The sequence below is a fragment of the Solea senegalensis genome, linkage group LG19 (genome assembly GCF_019176455.1).
Source record: "Solea senegalensis isolate Sse05_10M linkage group LG19, IFAPA_SoseM_1, whole genome shotgun sequence".
NCBI classification, from domain to species: Eukaryota; Metazoa; Chordata; class Actinopteri; order Pleuronectiformes; family Soleidae; genus Solea; species Solea senegalensis.
In genome coordinates, this window is record NC_058038.1 from 11,503,388 (window position 1) to 11,524,293 (window position 20,906).

Here is a 20,906-nt window from a genome sequence, read left to right on the forward strand (position 1 = left end):
AAAAACCACAAAGTCAGGACTAGAGAAAAGGAGAGGGCATTTATTAGGTTATAATTTACAGAGGACAGGGGGAGGAGAGACTGGGGGGGGAATATCATTTCATACTTCATGTTTCTGTATTCTGCTGCGACTGCTGCTTTTGGTCTTGTGACTGAATACTTAGCTCCTCATCAAGACGCTCTTTTGCCCGCACCACCTAAACACAAACACACAAAAGATTGACAGGAGATGAGAGAAAGACAACACTTTTACACAACAATTTGACACGGATGTGCCACAGAGGAATTTGTAAGGCATGAATTTCTCCAACATGCTCAATAGTCACAGATTTATATTTCAGAACAGACACAACAGGGCTGGTCTGTCAGATGGGCTGTATCAACACCGACAATGATGAGTATGAGATTTGTATACTGCTGCAGTACCATACGTTTATCTACAACACTTTTGAATACTACAGTTTTACATACATACACATTTACATACTACAGTACCTTTCTGAGAAGATTTTAAATAACAGTCAACTAGAAAGAGGAGAAAACTAACCAGTGAGCGACACAAACATTTGATTTCAGAACCCGACAATAACTTTACAGTGTGTGAATAAAGATTATCCCTACTAAAAGTACGTATATTGGTTTGATTATTTTTTATTAATGACCACTTTATTATTTCTTTTGAAATTCAGAAAAATGTTGACAAATGCAAAGATGAAGACATTAGAAAGCATGTTTTTTGAGTGGATCACTCCATAAGTCAGTGGGTTCAAAAACAAAACAAAGCAAATATGTTCAGTATACTTACTTTTGACTGTATGTAAAATGAACCGCCTGCTGCCTTGTCATTGACTTTAAAAAGGTGCTCATAGTTCTGAAAGAAAGACATTCACATGTGTTTGCATTTGTTTTTAAACCAATGCAGCTTTTTGAAGCAACAATTTTTGTGATCACAGCAGAAGAGAAAGACAAACGTTGAAATTCACTGACGTGCACGGAAATCACAGCAGTATAATCAAAAATATCTGCATTACAGATAGTAATTTAGCCAGTATGTAATAATAAAATCCAGTCATCCAGACAGAGCAATACATTATGGATGTGACACATGTTGTAAACATTTTTGACGAGGTGAAAATAAAAAAAAAAACTTCATAAAAAGGGTCAAAGCACCTTCTGAATCTCCTCAGGAGAGAGAGTGGAGACATTGAGGATCTGCTGCGCCTCTTGTAGGCTTATTCCAGTGATGCTGGAGGCTGCAGCGGACTGTTGACCTGCTGTGCCTCTGGCCCGTGCTGCTGCTTGACTCGCTGTGACAGAAAATACCACACACTCAAGACATCAAATAAAGTAAATGCAAAAATGACTGTACACAGCTAAAACTGAGTGACTTATCTTATTGAATACTACTATGAATACTCTTGTGTTGTTCAATTCATTGAACAATGAACACTTCTACTTGACCATAAGATAATATGACAATATTCAAACCTGCATATTCTTGTTGTAAAGCTCGAGCAAACGCACGTCCCACCACCTGTGCTCCCATCACAATTATCTGTGCAAGATATTTAGCCTGCAGGGAAATAAAACACAAGCACAAAATCAATATCAATCAGATTTTACATTTTTATCTGTCCCGATTTCCAATCCAGTGATTTTCCAAACTGATCAGTCAAAGCAAAAATCATAAAATGAAGTCAGCCTTTAGAGATTGGTTTGTGTCAGGGTTGTTAAATACATGGCTTTTGGTTTTATAAGACCTGTTTTAAGGACCAGACAGCGAGGAATCACAATGGTGGCACATTAGTCATGTTGCAGTATTATCTCGTTATAACAGTGACAGCAAAACTGTTGGACTTAACAGAAACGGTTTGTTTAGAGTAGACTATTTCTTGGGGTGACTTTGCTAAAATTTAAGCAAACCTGGCAACCCTGACCTGATGAAGACACAGACGTTACTGCTGACATAACCGTGACAGCGGTTTGGTCATGATTTAATCCCCACGTCCTGGTAACATTAGCGTATCTTTAATCTCACGGACAGCTAAATATTTTGGGGACGAAGAGGACACAGCTGTCTTATGTAATAATGTTTAGAAAACAAACACAGTCAATGACACACAGCAGCTCCACCATGGCTCCTGCTAACGCTGCTAACGCTGCTAACACTAACAAACTCGCCGCTGGACTCTGTAACGTTTACGCGACAACAATAAAATGAATTCTTACCATTTTAAAATATTTTACAGTTTCAGTGAACAGTAAGCGGCCACTGCCTCCCGCACATGTACTACTATGAAGGTTAATGAAGAGTCAAAGTTCATGGTAGCACCAACAATACAAGTTTTGAGTGGATTCAATTGGTCGCTCATATTTGTAACACTGCCACTTAGAGGCACGGAAGTCCAACTGCAGGTTTGTTTCTCTCAGATTCTCTTTTCTAATTCCACATTAAAAAAAACCCATAAGCATTCAAATGTACATATATGTGTATATATATACATATAATATTGCACATCATATTAAAAAGTCTTAAAGGTGCATATTAAGAGTTCAAGCAGCCCATGGAAAGAAGTATGTTGGTTTTGCTCCTGATGATCCTGTACCTACCACCAGAGGGCAGCATACTGCACAAGTTGGGGAGTATCTCCCATCTTCAAAAAAAAGACTTACTGTATATTCACTTACTGCCCATTTATATACATTTTTATAAATGCAAATAATGTGTGTTATAAAAAGGTATAAAGCATAACAGTAAAATAGTAACATAATAAACTGGTCAAATCTAGATAGAATGCAACAAAATCACACAAACCAGACACCAGCAGTAATTGGTCCAAAATGTGTTTATTGAAAGACAATATCTTAAAAAAAAAAGAGACCCATAATCCATCATTTACCTGATACAAAAACAACATTCCAAACTCAATGTATAAAAAGGAAGTTTTTTTTAACACAATGGAAGGCAAGTTAATCCAGTGAAAACATTATCATTTTGTTAAATCCCAAGCATATACAGTTTACACTGCACATGCACTGATGACACCTGCAGCTTGTGGATGTGCACGATAGTGGCTGAACTGTCGTAAAGAAACGCGGCTGGTTCAAGCCTGGATTATTGGTGATATTGCTCTGATCAGAGGAAAAAAACAATGGCTGTTATTTTTCAACACTACTCTGTTATCGTCTAGTTACCACCACAAATACTTAATACCAGTTAATAAGACAAGAAGAGAAAAATTAGCTCATTTAGCGAAGATTGTATCATAAACAGTCTGAAACACAGCAAAGAGCAAGATTTGATGAAAGGAATAAGAGAAAATAAATCATCTAAAGTATACAAAGTATACATTCTGGTTTGGTTTTCACTGTGTGACAATTCATGTATACTCTTTATCTTTAACCCCCACATAAACATAATTACAATAAACATTAAAGTCTAACTGGCACTAGCACATGTCAATGTTGGCTAACAAGGAAAACGCATAATATGAATGACTGTTATAAGAAAATTCCAGTTCATGGGTAAACATGAGCACTGGTGACCCTGTGGTATCCTCGTTTTTTGCTGCTGAAGGTTTGAACGCGTTACAGTAAGAGTGAGTTTGTGTAAACAGGAAGTTTTGGTCATTCACACGCACACAATAGTCACCTGTTGGGTCATTGTTTCATCAGCATTCAGCGAGCGCGGTCCACTGTGGCGGCAAATATCCACACACGGCTAGTTTGTACATCACAAGGTGTTCTGACACCAGCGATATAACAGTGGGCACTGTAATATGACGTGATCATGTCATAAACACAAGTGAGGCAAAAATAGCCATCATTTGTTTTTAAAAACATTGTTTGTCGTCAGTAAAACTGTTATTGCTACGATTTCCTGCTCACACTGACTAAGCTGTTACTGATGATTATTATTATTATTATCGTTGTTATGTATCATTTCATATTGTGGATTTTACTGATAGCTGGAAAAAAAACTTATCCTGAACGATTGTTGAAATATTTAAGAATTCGAATCAAACATTAAATAATGTTTGCACATCAACTTTCATGCAGTTAGACAACAAACACTTAGATATCATGACATATTATTTCCCACACCTGCACAGATGCACACATACAGTACTCATTTTCAGAAGGTGTTTTTTTTGTTATTGAGACTTTTTTTCATGCGTCACCCAGACGGGGTGTTTGTAGGCGACTTAGCGGAGGGTTTGCTCGCACTGTGCAGTATTTTTTTTTTTTTGAATCTGTAAAATGTAGGCTGAGATGTTAGTTAAGAGGACGTCAGAGGTGGCACTGACACTTGGCAACATGGAGACTGGTCTCCTCACACTGTTGTTGGCACCGTGTTCGAGGCAAAGGCGGAGCGTCTCCTTTAGTCGTCCTGAATAACAGAGAGGGCACAGCTAAATACACACGTTTATTTTTTTAATAACATGAATATGAGTAGATGTTGGATACTGTATTGGTGTTTTATTGATTTTTATGTCTTTTTTTGTTTAATGTCTTGTGTTTATGATCTTTTATGGATTTTAATGCGGGGCCACACAGTTGGTGTAGTGGTTAGCGCCCTTGCCTTTACAGAAATAAAACTCAGGTTTGTGACCCGGTCGGAACAAGGGCCTGTCTGCGTTGATTTTCTTCGGGTTCTCCGGTTTCCACCCACAGTTCAAAAACATACAGATTAAGTAAATTGGACACTCTAAATTGACCATAGGTGTGAGTGTGAAAGTGAATGGTTGTGTCCCTGTGATGGACTGTTGACCGATCCGGGGTGGGAACCCGCTTTTCGCCCTATGTCAGCGGGGCCTGACACAGCATCCTACGTGACCCTCACATGGAGGATAGAGCAGTAGTAGATGGATGGATAGATGTAATGTTGTTTTTAAACATGCTTTATAAATAAAATTGTATTGGACCGGACTGGACTGGATGACATTCACTCACCCACTCGTCCTCATCGACCCCCTCAAAGGACTCCTGTGGCAGTGGGTCGTCCATGTTCCCCAACTTGGCCACCATGGCACTGAGCAGCTGAGTGATACATAAACAATCGAGTCATAGAAACGAAAGCACGTGTCATAGAAAGACAATAATACTGTATTTTAATTTCTTCTCACCTCCTCCTTCTTTTGTTCGTCAGTCTTCTCCTCCAGGTAAACAGACGAGGGAAGGTATTTCCTGACTGGAGCCTCTTTGGGGGCTTCACTCACTGTGGAAAAAACACACACACACAGAATCACCAGCAAGGTTTTCAGACTGCTGTACTTGTATTAAACGTGACAATACAAATCGTGCAATTAAGACTAAAGAAACATATTAGACTGAAGCAGCTTCAGTATGTAAAGTGTTCCGCACGTGGAGTCATGTCTTTGGGCTTCAGGCTGATCTTTTTGTGCTGGCCATTGGAGCCGGACAGCCAGGCAGAGGCGGTCAGAGCTGGTTTCCACCACTCTGCTGTGTCTGTGTACACGTCATCCTGGAAAAACTCTTTCTGAAGACCCAGAGTGGACGCACACAGAGGAAAGAGAAAGACAGATTTTCTTTTAACGAACAATCACTAGTGGGGTGCAGTATTCACACGTGTCCTCCAGGTGGCGGAGTTGGCTCACCTTGACGCGTGGCACCCTGAAGGCCACAGGCTCTATGGATGCCTTAGTGAGCATTAGCCCGACTGCTATCTCCACATCACGCACATTGCACTCCGTCTTGGGGAGAAAGGCCAAGCCCTGCAAATGGGACAGAACAAAAAGTGCCAGAGATGTGTTAATGCAAACAAACAAACAAACAAACAACAGCACAAACAGCATCTCAAAGGCAGAGTATTGCAGTTGTATGGATGTGGGGTTGGGCTTCAAACCAAATTAAGTCAGTATTACTGGATAATGAGTCACATAAAATCAATCAGTGACAAATTTCAGTGACTGAAAATACATCTAAGCGAAGAGAGTAATGTGAATTTAGAGCAACACAAGTTTGTGGATTATTTATAACATTTTTGTTATTGCAGAGTGAGTTTAGTGTTGAAAACATGGATCCAAATGTGAATGGATGCATAAATATCAGCTCAGTACCTTGTGTAGCTCAGGAGAGTTATAACTGCTGCACTCAATAAAGTACGGATCCTCGGGGACGATCTCGTAAATGTGCACTCGGGTGTCACCCTACGAGACAGACAAATCACACGTGGAATTCTGATTTTGCTCTTTGGTTTTGATTCAAATGGAACTTGTGACTCTTCTTTTCCAATTTGCTTACTTTTCCAGTGAGAATAGCCACACTGGTGTCAGGATCATAGAAGGGGATGAGTGTGGACGGAGAGATGCCAACATCCACAATGGCTATGGCTCGGGAGGACAGAGAGTCTGCAGGATGCAGGTACAGTTGTCTCTGACTGTGACTGCAAGAGAAGGACACGACGGTAAGCTCTCTCTTCCTTTCTTTTGACTGGCTCAGTGCATATTTATGCGACTATAAAAATTCCTAACATATTATGTACCAGTCAAATCCAGACACCAGCAGGTACTTGCCCTCACACACCCACAGTATACGAGCTCCCCTGTGGCCCTCAGGGCCGGGGCCTTCCTACGAAAAAACAAACAAACAAACCGTTAAGGAACATTGTAATGTAGTATTTTCAGGGTGAGTAATTCTACATAGTCACTTCTTTGCTTGTTTTTCTTCCAAGAAACATGACTCTTTCAAGATTTGATCAATTCAATTTGAAACTATAGTGTGCAAAGAACTGTGAACTACTGTGGAGCTGTGCATGTTCTATTACAAGAGAAAAGACAAATCTCACTTCTCAATCTTTATTTTTATGGCAATCTCAAACCATATGACATACCTGCACAGGGGCAGTGGACTTGCGAGGGTCATAGATACGAATTTTACCGTCTTTACACACGGTGGCCAAGAGCTTCCCGTCTGGGCTCCATGCCATACTGAAAATCTGAGCAAGAACCACGAGACGACAGGGAAACTCAGAGACTTCATTTTTGTAAACAAACACGGCTATAACTTAAGACTTTAAGCTTTAACTTAAACAAAATTGATGTCACGCACCTGTTCCTCGTGTCCAGTGAGGAGTTTGACCTGCTCTCCGCTCTCCAGGCTCCACAGTCGGACTGTGAGGTCATACGATGACGACACCAGGAGTCCACTGGCCAAAGGGTGAAACTTGATTGAGTAAATCTTCTCTGTGTGGCCTGTGAGGAGGAGGGGGTCAAAGTAGCTGTCAATTTCACTGAACCATGCACTTGTTTTGCGTCAGTTGTAAATTTGTTTTACCATACCTTGCATGATGAGCTCAGGCTCAGTCAAGGTTTCTCTCAGACCTCCGTTTGGAACCTGCCACACCCGGATCTTAGCATCATCACCAGCTATGGCAGTCAGGGAGGGACACGATCATGAGATATAACAAAATCAATAGACATGTGTGCACCTAGTGCACCTGAATTAACACACTAGGGATTTTTTAGTGTTTTTTAAGGTGTTTTGAGGTCACTTTGGCATGTGGATTGGAAGAGCCAGGAATCAAACCATAAAACTGATTTTTAGGGGACACAGCTTAACAAAACCCCTCCAGAGCCGGGAATCTAACCTACAATCCTCAAGTTCAAATGTCACCTCTGGGCTCAGTGGGTTGATTGAAAGAAAAAAACAAAAACATACAGCTAAACACACTCTCACACGTACACAGAAGAATAAGAATTATTGCTAGATTAAGAAAAAAGTGGTTTCTTTCTTCACTGTTTGGGTGATTTCTTTTGAACGCATGGGAGTGGAAGATCATCAGTCAGCGGATTTGAGGAGCAATCGCCGTCACGTGTTCATTCACTCACCCACAGCAAGCCGGTGTGTGTCAAATGGGTCCCATGACAAGTCGGCCACATTGACAGAGTTCTGGATGGTGGGCATCGCTGTTTCTGGTAACCTGCCAGGCTGAGAGCGCTGAGGAGAGGCGATAAAATCACTCACTGACTCACACAAAAGAACATAATCACGGAGCAATGACCACCTCAACAGCAGACACAATAACTCAGGCACAAGCAGGACAAACATACAGTACAACATGCAAACACATCACAATCAAAATGACTTGTACCTCAAGGACGGCAATCTGGCCCCCTGAGATGGCGAGGGGTACAGCCACACGTTGACTGTTGACACAGAAGCCGTCACACTCGCCCGGTGTGGTCAGGTTCAGGTTGCGTATGTTGGTAATGTGCGTGTCCCGATGCATAAGTGCGCCCTGGATGTGACGGAACTTGGAGGATGGTCCTGGATGAGAGAATTCTTTATTTAACTTTTATATCACCAGAAAGTCATGTTGAATTAAAATCGGAAAAAATAAAAATTATAAGTCAGTAAGCAGCATCACATACGCATTAGGATGTCAACGATTGACACAACAAACGTCAGAAAACAACAAGGTACAAATATTATGTGAGAAGAAACCACATGGCAGCATAACTATAAGGCAGTTATTATCAGTTTAGCTTCCTCAGCTTCAGGGTGCATGCAGATTCACTGTCACACTGTCACTGACTTAATGTGATCAGTGACACCAGTGCTTTTTCCTGGGGAAACGTGTCAAAATGGCTGCTTTGCAAAGAGCCCATTAAACAAGCTGTAACTCCCAGTGACTACATTTCAAGTGATTTATATGGATGATGATTTCAGGTTTGGACTAAAGATGGCTCAAGTGCCAGGTTCTAAACTGAATCTGATTGTAAGAGCTGAGATAATGACTGCCTTATATGAATGAGATCTTCTGACTCCAGTAGGAATCTTGCTAAAATAACTTTTCGTTTTTTTAATTGGATTACAATTAAGCACACACCACACTCGAGCAAAAACAATGAAACGATTAATCGATTATTAAATCCATCGACACCTATTTTGATCATGGATTAATCAGTTTGAAGATTTTTTTAATGATTAAATTTCTTTAAATGATAAAAATTCTTCATTTCTTTGCTCCATACAACAAAGAATGCATTAAAAGTTAATCATTTTGGTTTGTGGACAAAGAAGACATTTGAGAACATCATCATTTCCAGGTTTGACGTACACCGAGCAACATTTTTTAAGGTTTTTTAATATCTTATGGACCAAACAAATAATCGATTAATCGAGAAAATAATCGACAGATTAATTCATTATGAAAATAATCGTTAGTTGCAACGCTACACCACACTAATGCATATAAAAGTATGTCTGGGTGACTGACTTCAACCATAGAAGGTGATCAAACGTCACCAACAGTGATTACACCACACCAAAATCTGCGTGTGTGTCCATACCTAACATGTTCTGGATGGCCTTGGTGCTCTGGCTGGGACTGGGACTGGGGAGGAAGCCTGAGGAGAGGCCAGAGGTGGAGGAGGGAGAGCCGGATTGGGCAGCGCTGCTGCTGGGAGAACTGAGAGGACTACTAGAGGTGGAGCAGCCACGAGCTGGATCCTGTAAAGTTTTATAATGTTAATGGTATCAGAGCCACTGGTAGCACGATGAGAGAAGTGAGATGTTCTCACCCCTTTGCTCCTCCCATTGGCCGCCTCCACCTTTGCAGGCATATGTCTAGCGGCGGGGGCCTTTGGTTTGGGCTGCTTGTCAGGCTGGAGGCTGACTTTCCCCACCTGAGGACAAGCAGAGCGAGATGTTTGGAGGTGTCCGCACAGTTTGTAACACTGGATGAAGGTGTTGAGAGGAGAGAACCTTTACCTGCTTGTTCCCTCCCTGCCACCACTCATCAGCAGACATGGCCGGAGTCGTGCCCACTGTGTCTGGGTAAAGGTCGTCCTGAAACTCGTGGCCTGAATTCTGGAAGAGAACGCCTCAAGTTTAGGGCTTTTTGTGTGAACCAGAAGTAACTGATGAGATAGTTTACAAGGTTTTGTATATAATACAGGTTCACTTTCTGCATTGGCTTCATTTTCAGAACCCGCAGATTACATTTTATTTCATACACACTCTATGGTTTTTGTCCATACCTTACGAGGGACTTGATAGCTGATTGGAACAATGGCGTTGTCCGTCAGCTGCAGCACACGCATCACTTCACAAGACATTACGTCCAACGCCAGTTTGGGAACCACGGCAGCCCCTCGGGTCGAGTTGTCTAAAAGGCAGTGGCTCACTACAGGGGTTAAGTTGAGAAAAAACAACAAAAAAAAAAAGGGAGTTGATGAGTAAGTGGGATAAAGTAAAATAATTCTTGCCTGAAAGATGACAGATGACCTACTCTTACCTTGGGAGAGAAAAGGCTCGGAGGAAGAGACTTCAAAACAATCCATGAATGTGTCTCCCTGTGCAGAACAGAACATCATTACATTAGACACTTAGGCACACAAACAAGGAAAGAGTGGTTGAGAAATAAATCATCAGAGAACCTAAGAGTTTATCTCCCGTGACAAGATCAAATCTGTCAACACGTCTTAATTACTTTCATTTCACAGCGAAGGGGACATTTTTTTTTTTTGACGACTTACCAGTCCAGCAAGTACGAGCAAACCGGTGTCTTCATCGAACAGAGGGATCAGCATCCTGAGAGCACAGGGACAAGAGAGGGAGGACATTACTGTAGCAAACTGAGCTGCGACAGAATCATTTTACGTAATGCAGATACAAGATCGGTGGAATGAAGTTTTACAAAGACGCCACTAGATGGAGCAGTATGCTCAGGCTTAGGGTAAGAGGGGGTGACATGCCAGTGAGTACCTACAGGTTTTTCAAAGAGTGAATTACACTTAAACACATAAACGTGAAACAATTTTTACTGATTTCATATTGCACCATTTAGTTTACAAACGTACAGGGGAGGAAACTTTAAACCCATGGGGAATACATTTTATATTTGACATTTTTATGAATGGACTTTTTTTTTTACTGTCTAATAATTAAATGTTTTAAATCTATGAATTGTAAGACATTTGTGAACATGGTGAGATCCTCTTATGTCCTATTCTGATGAAATAGAACCAGGAGGGAAGTCGATGGCTGCTCTGACCACTTCGCAGGCCAAAGATTGGCTGAAGTGGAAATGATGATGAACTTGAGTAATGTTGCTATTCTTGACATAATGCCACTCTGCTGCCTTCACATCAACTGGAAGTGACCAACCGGTGATGTAATGTTCCAAGTATGACAATATAATGACAGACTTAGTTTAGAGTATCCCAAGCAACGGCGCACGATGACACGCGAGGGTTTCTACTGTGCCCATGTGAGAAGAAGTGAGGAAAAGAGAAAGAGCAGTAGCTGTGTGTATGTATGAATATAAAAAGAAGTACTGTATATATGTTTTTTGGGGGGGTTAAAAGGTAGATCAAATCAGTAAACAAAATCATTCTCATTAAAATCTCTGTTGTTAGGAATACAGTTTGCTCTTGGCAGTCCAGTAATACTGGACAGAGAAGCAGCTCAGCATTGGAAAGGTGTAACAAGTCTTTTTAGATGAGAGGCGTTTTATATTGTAAAAGCATTTTATATTGTGCTGTAATGTCTTAAAATGAACTTTACCAACTGCACAATCTGAAATACAAGATGCAACAGATGACAAACAAAAAAACACCTGCAGAAGTCCAAAAAATAATGTCGCGTGAGTGTGAATAATAACTGTTTTATTAATTAAAATAAATAATGATAAATTAATTAAAAAAATATTAAAATAACTGTTAACCAGTTGCACTTCAAATCTGGAGAAGTCTGTATTAGAGATAGCGAGCCTTTTTTTCTTTTTTCTTCTTTTAGCATAAAAGGCTTTTGTATTAACAATATGCAGCCATATAACAGTCTGAACACATTCTGATCCAAAATATGTCCACAGCTGTTTCAGTGATATTGGTATTCACAAATGCAAAGATAGAGGCAACAAGACAGAGGACGGGAAATAAGATAAGAAATCAAATAAAGTAAGATTTGTAAAGGTTGCATGGCGACTGAGTCCGTTACAGATCAAAATCTTACATAGCATCCTGAAGTTTAAGAAATACAATCTCCTTTAACCACTTGTGCTTTTTAATGAAGTTTTCTAAAGGTCAACTGTGTAGGAATAAGCACCACCTAATGGTGATCGTAACAAAAGAAGGAGTCCTTTGCTCTGCCCTCTTTTTCCCAAGCACAACAGATAACTTCTATGGCCTTGTGTTCTACGTCAAGTAATACTAATAAGTAGACTTTTTGCAACCAGTGGAGTTCTCCCCTAGTGGCTATACAATATATTGTTACGTAATCACCCAGGAAACTGGAAGACTACATCCATGTTTTATGTATGGTCTATGATTTCAGCCCCCGTTACATCCCTCCATCATACATCTCCCTCTGTTCCAGGCCTGTAAAGCCAGTGAGGGGTGGTCACGCTTCATTGGGGCATTGAGTGTTTCCCATGTCAGAGTCGGTCCACAGGGAGTCTCCTTCACACCTCCATTCCCACACCATTCTCGCTCGCAGTCATCCTTTCCCTTTCCAATTAAACGACACTGCCACCTTGCACTCAGCCCTTTTGTGGCGCCTCCGGTCCCAATTGTTGCTCTGCTGCCTTATCTCCGTTTTTCTCACAGTAAACATACAACAAGTCAAACAGCCACATAATAGGAGCGAGGCTTTATCGCTGATAATAAGCCTCTGTTTACTATCACTTTTCACGCTCCACCTCACCACTAGTCCATTTTCCCACACAGGAAAATGAACACGTGCATGCGTGCGCATATTATTAGGCACATACTGTATGTGCAAGCACACATACTGTACATCAATGTGCAAATAACACAGTGTGCACATGCAATCACTTCATTGCTTTTGGTGACGCTACGTTAAGGAGAGCGGTTGTGCACATCTATCACATGGTGCGATTATGAATGGGAAGGAAAACTATTACTCACCTCATTCATGAGCTTAGGAGAGAGGCCATGAATAGAAGTGTGTGTGTATGACCTTTCCTGATCTTGTCAGGACCTGTAGGCCTCAAGGGGACCAAAACCTGGTCCTAATCAGATAGAACTTCATTTATGAGAAACTGGTTATTTTGGGGCTAAGATTAAAATTGTGGTTGGTTATAGTTAAGGTTAGGGATAAGGCTTTAGTTTGGCTGTCCGAATGTATAGAAGTCAATGCAATGTGTGCATTTGTGTGTGTATACATGTTTGTTGTAGGCTGTGAGGACCAATTTTGGTCCAAACCCATCATTTTGAGAACCTAAAATGGTTTAAGGGTTTAAGGGTTGGGGTTAGGCATGTAGTTGAGATGGTTCACGGGTCAGGGAGGGAAAGCATACCGTCTATAAATGTCCTCCCCAACTATAGAGTGTGTGTGTGTGTGTGCATAGTACGCACGACACAACGATCGAGTGTGTGACGAGAAAAGAGATAACCACACACACGCATCAATAAGTCATAAAAGTGGTGAAATAAGGAAATGAAAGAGAATTATACTTTCGAGACAAGACGAACAACAGCATAGGGTCTACTTCAGGAAAAGTCTCACAATCTCAGGCATAATAAGTGCAGTATTCGCACCCACCGTCAGCTCAACACTCTTTCTGACACTTTGAACACGTGGTGCTGCGCTGCGGCCTGTTGCGCTGTAATTTCCCCTCACTCCCAGCTCTCACTGGCACTCTGCTGCTATCAGAGTTTAGACAAACCAGGCGTCTGCCATCGCCTCGCGACGCTCGCTGACACATCATAAAATGACCTTCTGCCCATGACAGCAGCTTTCAGCACCAGCAGATATGACTGCCATATTATGCGAGTGTGAATGCGCGTGTGTCCAAATGCAGGTATATAATGATTATGAGAATGCGTTGTGGTTTGATAAGGCAGGAGATACTGGGGAAAAAAAATGACTAATGGAAGGCAGTCAATGAATATGTGGATGACAGACAAAGTCAGAAATGTGTGTGTGTTTGTTTTTCTTACATATCTAGGACCTTTTCTGGGACAAATACTGACTTGTTGAGGAACAGGAGTCCTTTTGAGGACCAGAGCCTGGTCCAAATAAGGCAGAATCTAATTTCGGAGGCTCTGGTTGAGGTTAGGTTGACTGGTTATGGTTAAGGTTAAAGGGATGTGGTTAAGTTAGGCTTTACAAATTAATGGAAGTCATTGCAGTGTCCTAATAAGAATAGCTGTGCAAAATGTGTGTGTGTGTGTGTGTGTGTGCGCCGTTCAAGCCACCGCACAGTAACAATTTAATTATATGTGCAAGTCAAAATAAACTTTCAGAAACTAAAAAAAAATCCTTATGCCTATAAGCATGACAAAGTATGAAAAATGCACAAACTCACAGCGAGTGAGCATAATATAGAGTCGCATCAGACACACAGCAGTGTATTATGCACTGTGTACGTAGATAGGCGGAGATAATGAAAGCAGCCTGCAGAGGTATGAGGTTATGGGGTTGAGCTATAGGGGCTATATGACCTGATCAGTATGAGTCAAAGGATGAGTCTTTACTGTTAAAATAAATACACTAGACAACACAATACGCTGCAGAAAGTCAAAAAGAACTACACTATACTTCATTAGATACACATACAGATACCACTCACCCTCTGATGAATGTATGGCATGCTTTTGTTATTTGCATTGAACTGTTTTATTCTCATTCCAAGTTAGATGTACAGAATCCCTATGTCATCTTAGTTTGGGTTTGAGGAGAACCCTCTTCAAATGTATTTTTATTCATCCGAGTAGAGGATTGCTGTCAAATAACCATCTCAAACCATTCAATCGTGTCAAAATAAACAATAAATCCCAATTTTAATTCTTATAACCCTCACAATTTAGATACTGCCGACTTTCCACAACACTGGAAACCATGTTTAAAGGATGTCCTGTGACCTCAGTTTTGATTCTATTTTCATTTCACACCACCCCCTCTGGTTTATCAGTCCCCCACCGGTTATGTCATCCCGGTGGGAGTGAAGGGTGAAGGGTCTGCTGAACTGCGAACTCTAACAGTCCACGTTATCTGCAGTGCCTGCAGCTCGTCCAGCTGCCATACGGGCCAGCCACTCCTGTCCCACTGGCCACAGGAGACTCAGAGTCTCAGAAAGCTTTGGCCATACTGTAACAATGCTTGTATTACCACACTGGATTACTGTACTGAGACTCAATGCAAAACTGATAAAATACGACGGTCGGCACCCTTTTCCCACACTCACATGTACGTTAAATTCGGTGGCAGCCAAAGGTCTTACTTGCAGAGAATCAATTACTTTAAGTTGGAAGTGAATGGATTTATTATCAAATAATTTAACAGAGGCTATAATTTAGAATCCTGGTGAAATAATTTACTGAAAAAAAAAAACAACCTGCGGTTGCAACAAATGTTCATCACTCACTGGGTGTTTCTTGGAATCTAAGCTGTTGACAGAGGGAGACACTTGGGAATGTGGTAGAATATGGGTGCTATATTTACTCCCTGTCTTTCTGAATCTATCTACCTCTTCTTGGACCTCTTCTTGGCTACGTGCGTGTTTTCACATTGAGGGAAAACAAGACTGAGCGTCTGCGTCCGTGATATTGGCTCTGTCGGCTGAACTCTGTGTCAACAAGCTGACAAGTTTATGTTTAGAAGGTATTATGTTTATAATGTCAAATGTGTTGTTGTTGTTTTTTAGTTCTGAACACTAATGAGCACTAAATGGCGGAAACAGCTAAATCCAATGGGAATGTCATAATGGTGTTAACACTCACACACCCTTAAAAATATCTAAGGAATAAGGAAAACCAAGCTGCATCCCTGCATCTTTTAATAACCTTGCCCCCTTCCTGTCTTTTTACCGTTTGCTGTGATAACAACATACTCTTTCTGCTTGAATGTTATTACTTTTGAAGACGGGAATTGGACACCGCTAATGGTTTTAAGTACACTTGCTCCGCAGGCCCACGGGTGTTCACATCTCTCCGACAATGGGAGAACTGGTGCGGAATAATCCACTGGTGATTAACAGGGATTCATAATGGAACCACACTGGACACGTAAACCTGTCTCCAGGATGTTAAACCCTAGGTTGTGTCTGATGTTCTTAAAGGAAAGAAAGAAACACTTTCCATGAGAAACGTGCGAGGGAGAATTTCAGAACGTTGTGGAATAAATTCACCACGGCAGCCAACTGATGGTTTGGCAGCAGTGGTGCTTTTTGATCGCTGAAACCTAAAAAGACGAATGTAAATAAACAATCTATCACAGCCGAGGAACTGTGTCACCTTTGTGAACTCACCACTTCAAAAAGCAATCAAAGCTCTGCACTCGTGGCGTCTAAAACTATACAGACGTTTCCATTAGTGGCACCGGTCGCTCCAAAGACTCCACCACAGAAGCTAAACCTCAAGATCCGAGCTCACAGTGAGTGAACGCAACATCACAATTATATCAATCTCACACACATATCAGTGTCCTCACTGTCCAAATCGATTGAATCTCTTTGTTTTTGGGACAAGATTTTTTTGCATTAAAAAAAAATGTCTTAGGTCTTCCAGAGATTTCTGCAATATCATTATCCACTCTTTGAAACATCTGGATTCAAAAAAATCTGTGTTTCCAAATCCATTAGATCCTTGATCATTGCTGTGACATAGGAGACAACCTAAACATGCTTTCAAACTGAGAGCATGTGCATTATTAATATGCACATACTCTCATTGGCCACTTTATTAGGTACACCTCACCTCAATTTCTTGTCAAAGCAAATAACTAAACTCACAGGAGCCACTCGATGCATTCAGGCATGTAGACACGATAAATATGACCTGCTGAAGTTCAAACTGAGCATCAGAACACAAAATGCCTTGTTAACGGCAAAAGGTCAGTGGAGAATGGCCAAAACTGCTTTGAAATCATAAAATCTTAAACAATAACACAACAGTAACTCAAATCGTTACAACCAAATTATACAGATGGGTTACAGAGGCAGAAAACCACTGGTGCCATTGCTGCCGCATTATTAGGTGTCCCGTGTACCTAATAAAGTGGTCAGTGAGTGAACCTTTTAACATTGAACAGAATGCCCGAAGGAGGTGTATTGTTTCTTTATGTGGATATCAAAGCAAATCCAACAAGGAAAGCAAGAAATCTCTTTTCTTTTTCGATCAGAAAGAACATTTTTTCTCCAGATGGTTGGATCCTCAGCAGGCAGATGCACAGCTGAGCACTTCAGTGTGCTTAAAGTGAAATGGAAATGTGTTTTGTCTCCAGTGTGTGTGTTTAAGAAGTGTGTGCTGGCGCTGCCTGGCTAGCTACCTACGGTAGCCAGTTCATTAGAAGGGAATTAGAGTTGACGCACTGCGTTCCTGAGACGGGAAGAAAAGCCAGGATTGTTGGTGGTGGGGCCAGCTGTGGCCATGTCTGAACCCAAGTGATCAGGCTCTTAGATGAGCTGCCAAACAGCAACTCTCCCCTCTCTCCTCACGTCACCGGGCCCCATTCTCTGGCCCCTGACAACCGGTACACGCACACACAAATATGTGTAGTGGCTCACATGCATGTGCATATACATACATGCTCAGTATTGGATTACATGTCAACGGGTCTGCAGTGACCTCTCTGACACCCACACACTCTCAATTCCACATACGAGCACAGTGCTCCCAAATTATAAAAAATAAAATGTTGTAAAAAATAAAAAATGTAAAAATAAATGTTTTAACAGCATTTAGCCAGTCATTTAATTTGTGTCCCTTTTGCAGTCTAATAAGTCACCAGCACACTAGCACCATTTACACAGAGGTTATATAAAGATCCCCACTATATATTATACAGTCACGCAGATCTAACGTCCATTCTCTTCATTCAGCATTTCAGTTTAGGACTAAGACATAATTAAATATTTCATAACAATGATGCCTGATGCTCATGATACACACGTCTTATTCCACAGACTGGAGAGAACATTTGTTCCAAACAGATCTGCACAAATACCACACAGTAATCATTTTACATATGTTTTTGGAATGAAAATGAGAATAATAATGTAAAAAATACCATTCCCTATGATATCGCGACTCATATTGCAATTCCTGTCAAAATAATCGCAATTAAATATTTATTCAAAATCATCAGCTCTAAGCTCTACATGTCTGTATATAAAAAGTGGAACAAGTCTTCTAGTTCGTGGGCTGAGGTCAAAAGGAAGTAAGAATATCTGGAATAGCCACAAGGGGGCGACTCTCTCAAATCAGTTTGATTGAAAGTCTATGGGAAAACGAGGCTTTCCTTCTTCCTGAGGTCTCAGTTGCTGGTCAGATCTTCTCCAAAAGAACATGATGCCAATTTTGCAAAAGATGTTCCCACTTGGAGGGAAATCGATGATATGAGTGGACACCAGCGTGACTGACAGCTAGTATCGTCCAATAAAGTGACTTTGAATTTTTCTGGTTGCAGCATGCTGCCAGTCAACCCGGGAATCTTCTTAATGCTTCAAAACGGGAGTTCAGATTCTAAAGGGTGACGCCACGACCGGTTGCCACTTGGTTATGCTCCAAAGTGTGTTTGCAACATCACACTGACGTATGTTGATATTGGAGACAATTATATCGCTTATATTTACCATCGCTGAATGACTGCCCAGTCCTGTGCCACCTGGCTGTGGAATCGCTCCAGCGAAAGGAGCTACTGACACACTGACAGCAACAGTCAGTCGTGCAGATCTCCGAGTTAATCCCTGTTTGCAGTGGAAAAACAGTGAGGCCGCAACAAGACAGTTCATACTGCGTCAACCACATAACACGGCTTTGCAAACTGTCAAGTATCTGTTGAAAAGCGAGCGCTTACCATATACGCTGCAGCCCGAGGCAGCGTACGCAACAGCGCTGTCTGACCACACGACGGTCAGTGCATCTGTTTCGTATGATGGTCACATGAAAAATGAAAAGCCTTCTGTTTTTTTGTTTGTTTTTTTTTAAACAGGAGGTGACGTAGGGACAAAAGCAGGCTTCTAGCTTGCTTAGCGGATAATTACACACACACACACACACACAGTTCGACTTGTCGCTCACTCACTCAGGCAGACATATAAATGTGTGTTAAACTGGTCCAGACTGGCTGAGCTATAAAGCAGCCAGGACACTGGCCATAAACTGGCAGGAGAGCTCAGACTCTTTACATCCACAGCTCTGTGAACTGGGGGGGTGGGGGGGGGCAGAGGGGAGCAGGACGTGGGTGGGCATGAGGTTGATATGGTATATCAACTGAAGGCTTCGAAAAGCACTAATAGGAAACATAAATCTTTAAAATACAAACTATGTAATAGATTTCATGTGTGGCGGAGCATTGTCACGTGACTTACCATCAAACATATGAACTTACTTAATATTCCAATGCATTCATTAGAATTTGAAGATATGATTTGATTTCTCTGTGCATGTATTACATGTGATAATCTAGCATTTAAAAATGAGCGGAAATGCAATTATTTCATTAAAAAGTTGCCATGAGATAATAATAGAGCCAAGCTGTGATCAATCTGATATTTAACACTGTGATTTTCCTACTTTACATTGGTGCACAAAACACTTCTGATGTGTGTTTCTAAGGCCGGCGAGTGTTTAAGTTTGTTTTTGCATGTGTGAAGTCTGACATGGGCTGTGCCGGGGTCTGCTTGTTGTGATCAGTGGAGCCCCGGAAGAAGTGCGTTACGCGTTAACCCCGGGGTTTCAGCATCAAGGCCCCGGGACAGATGAGCATTAAATGACCTGTCGACGGGGGCCTGGGAAACAGAGCAGCAGCCATGACTGCTCCAGACGACGGAGGAGAGAGAGGAAGTGATGGCACAGAAGAAAGAGAGAGGAAGGGAAGAGGGTCATGACCACGGCAGCCCTCTCTGCTGTCAGGTCAGCTGAGGAGAGTGCGCTTCTCGTCACGGTTGCACTGCAAACGTCAAAGAAAGACAGAGGTACAACATGTGGAAGAGGAAGCGAGGAAGCGGAGACCTGTTTTCACTCTCGTCTGCGAGTTGATGGATTGTGATCACCAAAATCTCTGCCAACACACATAAAAATGAAGTCCTGAAATCTGGAGACTTCGAGGAGACACTAAAACATTTTTTTTGGCAAACCTCCTCTATTTGTTTTACATTCTCCTTCCATACAAAGCAAAATGTTAGTTCACAAATGTACATTCATTTGTGTGTCAAACTTGAAATGATTTTGTTTGATTTTTTTTGTCATTCAGTGCATTTACATGCATGTTAAAAGTCTGATATTAGTCAGACTAAGACAATAATTTGGTTTTCTTAATGTCATGCAAACACATTCATCGAGCAGGTCTTAGCCTAACATACCTGGTTAATGCGATTCATATGCTTAGTTGGACTGGAGTCGGACTTGGCGTTCTGTGCATGCAACAAAGTTTCCTCCTCGGTCTTTGAACCGAGTAGACGGAGACGACGTATAAACCACAGTACTGTAGATGGAAATCATATACGGTGGCGGCTTCTGTCTTTGTACAGTATACTTGAACTCTGATTATTTGTCTTAGTCGGACTACGGCCGATTAAACTGTGCATGTACAAGTACAGAGTGAGCCAATAAGCATGCAGCATGCTGTTTGACCATGCGGGACGTTACGATCACAAACAGAGTTCATTTTCCAAAGGAGAAGAGGAAGATGGAGCTTAGAACATGTGTGAGTGTGTCTGTGTTGTGTTTTGAGAGGCTGGCGATTGTTAAATGAATGACGGTGGAGGAAATGAAAGAATAAGACGATCGGGCCGATTAAAGCGTTTTGTTTTTGGTGAAAACAGACTTGGTGTCTGAGTCCAGATATCAATATTGATAATGTACTGAAAACTTCCAATTAATCAATACCCAGCCCTACTCATACAGTACATGCAGACACCATTCTAATAAATCAGAATTTCAAATAAATATTGTATTTCTCAGACCCTTTCTTAAC

General features: G+C 41.4%; 1 protein-coding gene across 3 annotated transcripts in view; it reads right to left on the minus strand.

The window, feature by feature from the left end:
* Positions 1–20: 20 nt before the first annotated feature.
* The window catches only part of LOC122785033 (mitochondrial import inner membrane translocase subunit tim16-like), a 103,246-nt gene continuing 82,360 nt past the window's right edge, over positions 21–20,906 (minus strand). The window contains exons 10-31 of one of the 3 annotated variants that reach the window (XM_044050593.1): positions 10,502–10,556; positions 10,261–10,318; positions 10,004–10,149; positions 9,735–9,833; positions 9,545–9,649; positions 9,314–9,473; positions 8,113–8,288; positions 7,850–7,958; positions 7,301–7,387; positions 7,071–7,213; positions 6,853–6,957; positions 6,505–6,590; positions 6,264–6,405; positions 6,080–6,169; positions 5,618–5,734; positions 5,364–5,499; positions 5,126–5,217; positions 4,953–5,039; positions 1,488–1,572; positions 1,170–1,306; positions 805–870; positions 21–196 (exon numbers count right to left, since the gene is read on the minus strand). In XM_044050593.1, the coding sequence (XP_043906528.1) occupies positions 107–196; positions 805–870; positions 1,170–1,306; positions 1,488–1,572; positions 4,953–5,039; positions 5,126–5,217; positions 5,364–5,499; positions 5,618–5,734; positions 6,080–6,169; positions 6,264–6,405; positions 6,505–6,590; positions 6,853–6,957; positions 7,071–7,213; positions 7,301–7,387; positions 7,850–7,958; positions 8,113–8,288; positions 9,314–9,473; positions 9,545–9,649; positions 9,735–9,833; positions 10,004–10,149; positions 10,261–10,318; positions 10,502–10,556 (2,371 nt within the window). In that variant the 3' untranslated portion in view covers positions 21–106. Of the gene's footprint in view, positions 197–804; positions 871–1,169; positions 1,307–1,487; positions 1,573–2,228; positions 2,345–2,829; positions 4,390–4,952; positions 5,040–5,125; positions 5,218–5,363; positions 5,500–5,617; positions 5,735–6,079; positions 6,170–6,263; positions 6,406–6,504; positions 6,591–6,852; positions 6,958–7,070; positions 7,214–7,300; positions 7,388–7,849; positions 7,959–8,112; positions 8,289–9,313; positions 9,474–9,544; positions 9,650–9,734; positions 9,834–10,003; positions 10,150–10,260; positions 10,319–10,501; positions 10,557–20,906 lie in introns of those variants that run through there. The other 2 variants (XM_044050591.1, XM_044050592.1) reach the window with 2 other exon arrangements.